General features: G+C 48.2%; 1 protein-coding gene across 1 annotated transcript in view; it reads left to right on the forward strand.

The window, feature by feature from the left end:
* Positions 1-2,500, forward strand: part of LOC127662262 (brain-enriched guanylate kinase-associated protein) — a 32,914-nt gene that overhangs the window by 9,330 nt on the left and 21,084 nt on the right. Inside the window, exon 4 of the mRNA XM_052153392.1 lies at positions 321-482. Within this exon, the coding sequence (XP_052009352.1) occupies positions 321-482 (162 nt within the window). The remainder of the gene's footprint in view (positions 1-320; positions 483-2,500) is intronic.

A 2,500-nucleotide genomic window follows, 5' to 3' on the forward strand; every position in this document is an offset into this window, starting at 1 on the left:
TTCTGTTTTCACCCTGTGTTTTGATCCTCAATAGTGTATTGTGTGCTGAAGTTATAAGAGTTACAGTATATGGGACTACACCGTGTATAGAGTGTGTTTATTGTATACACAACATGTCATGCTTTAAAACATTTTCCTGAAATAAGAGTGGAAACAGTTCAGTCATGAATTATTTCTGATTTTAAAGCAGGTCATTACAGTAAAACTCCAGTAAATCAAAGACATGGACGTTCCTCAAGTGCATGAAGAAATCACACTGAATGTGATGAACGAGCACACATGATCTGTCTGTCTGTCTGTCTGTCTGTCTGTCTGCGCAGTTCTCCGCTGGATCAGAAGGAAGATCTGCGCAAGCATCTCACGTTGACGACTCGTAAGCTGCAGTGGCTGGAGAACGAGTTTGAGTCGACACGTCAGTATCTGGAGACCGAACTGAGACAAGCTCAAGATGAACTGGAGAAATTCACAGAGAAACTGCGCAGGTCATTGATCATCAGTAATGCACATCATCCATGTTTCACAGTGTTCTTCAGAGGTACTGCTTGTGTTCAGAGCTGTAAATCAGCACACATGAGCTCTGAACAGACTCTGAAACAAACACTGACATTAATGAAGGACTAAAAGAAGAAACTGATTATCAAAACTCGAGTCTTTATTCAGTTGCATTCACAACAGGTTCAACTCACTCAATGCAAAGGCCTCAGTAGAGCAACTCTTTATCAAGTAAAGACACGTGTGTGTCATCAGCTCTATAATCAGATGAATCTTTGAAACAGTTGATGATCAGAGCTGAAGCACATGATGTGTGTGTGTGTGTGTGTGTGTGTGTGTGTGTGTGTGTGTGTGTGTGTGTGTGTGTGTGTGTGTGTGTGTGTGTTCTTCCACTCCAGTGGTGGGTGTACACCCAGATCCCCATTCAAACCCTCAGTGGCATGGTCTCAGCTAGCTGATGAAAGTTGCAAGCGAGAATTTCATTATTGCCTGCAATTGGGTTTGAAACCGTCAAGTGGGCAAGGTTTAGGACTGTGGCTCATACAGCTGCAATGGCTGCTTTGGGTACACGGTCCAGACCTCCCCAGAGATCCCACGTCGGAGAATGAGGATGTTCACTGAATCCTTTGCTCAGAGGTTCGGAGAGCCGTGAGGTGCTGCAAGGATAGGTGGTGGTCGCGGGTTGCTGAGGAGATGAAGTCTGCCTCAGTGGCCTGTGATCACAAATCGCTCTTCAATTACATAAAAAAGTAACCTACAGCACCACACCTATTACCATCATTAGGGGAAAGAATGGTGATCCGATCTCCGACCCCCAGGAACAGGTTTGCAGATTTGCTGAGCATTTCTGTGAGGTCCTGGGGGAGGGGAAGTCCCTCAGCCAGGAAAATAACTTGGGACAAAGTGGGGATGACCCTGCTGGGGCTGCGGTGCCTCAAATATTAGAGGAAGAAGTCACTCCCTGTGAGTGGTTGGCTGAGGTGCCATCTGTTGAGGAAGTACTGAAAGTGATCCAGAGTCTGAGACTGGGTAAGGTACCCAGATGATCTCCCAGGCGAATTGCTGAGGGAGGATGGCGTTTGTGCAGACTGCCCTTACATGACATCATAACAACAGTCTGGACCAATGGACGGGTTCCGCAGGATTCGGCTTCTCTTTAAGAAGGGGGACCGCACAGACTGTAACAACTACAGGGGCATCTCACTCCTCAGTGTGCCGGGAAAGGTCCTGGCAATGATTATTCAATATCGCCTTGCCAGGCACACTGAGGAGAGACTTGCGGAGCCCCAGTGTGGTTTCAGGAAGGGGCGGTCTTGCACAGATGCCATATTCTCTGTCCGTCTGCTACAGCAGAGGTGTAGGGAATTCCAGCAAGACCTACATCTCTGCTTTATTGACCTGGTCAAGGCCTATGATACCATCAGTAGCTCTGGGCTCTGGGTTGTTCTTTGTGCTTTCGGAGTCCCAGACCCGCTGCATTATTTAACATCTATTTCGACCACGTGGTTCGTGAAGACTTCGATGGCTGTACTGGAGGAATTTCCATCTGGTACAGATATAATGGGAGGTTGATCGATGCCCGGGTGCGGTCAAGAGATGCTCCCTATTGGTCAACCACATTATGTATACTGATGATCTGGTGATTGCTGCTCACTCAGAGGAGGAGTTGGAGGCGCTGCTGATGAACCTGGAGCTTGCCACTAAGAGATGGGGCCTTACCATCAGCCCAACCAAAACTAAGCACCTGCCTGGGTATTATGTACCATCAGACACTACACCCCCACAGCTCCCAATTGGTGATGGGGCAGTTGTGGAGAGAGTGGAGTGTTTTCCATACCTGGGCAGTGTGCTTATGACCAGCTCCGGTTTGACAGCAGAGGTCTCCGAATCAGTCGAGCGGCATTATCTTTTCATCGGTTGCGTAGCGCTGTGTGGAAGCTACCCGGTTTGTCGCTCCGCACAAAGCTTCAGGTATTCTCGGCCACGGTCATTCCCTCCCTTCTCTATG

This window comes from Xyrauchen texanus, chromosome 22, assembly GCF_025860055.1.
Source record: "Xyrauchen texanus isolate HMW12.3.18 chromosome 22, RBS_HiC_50CHRs, whole genome shotgun sequence".
Classification (NCBI taxonomy): domain Eukaryota; kingdom Metazoa; phylum Chordata; class Actinopteri; order Cypriniformes; family Catostomidae; genus Xyrauchen; species Xyrauchen texanus.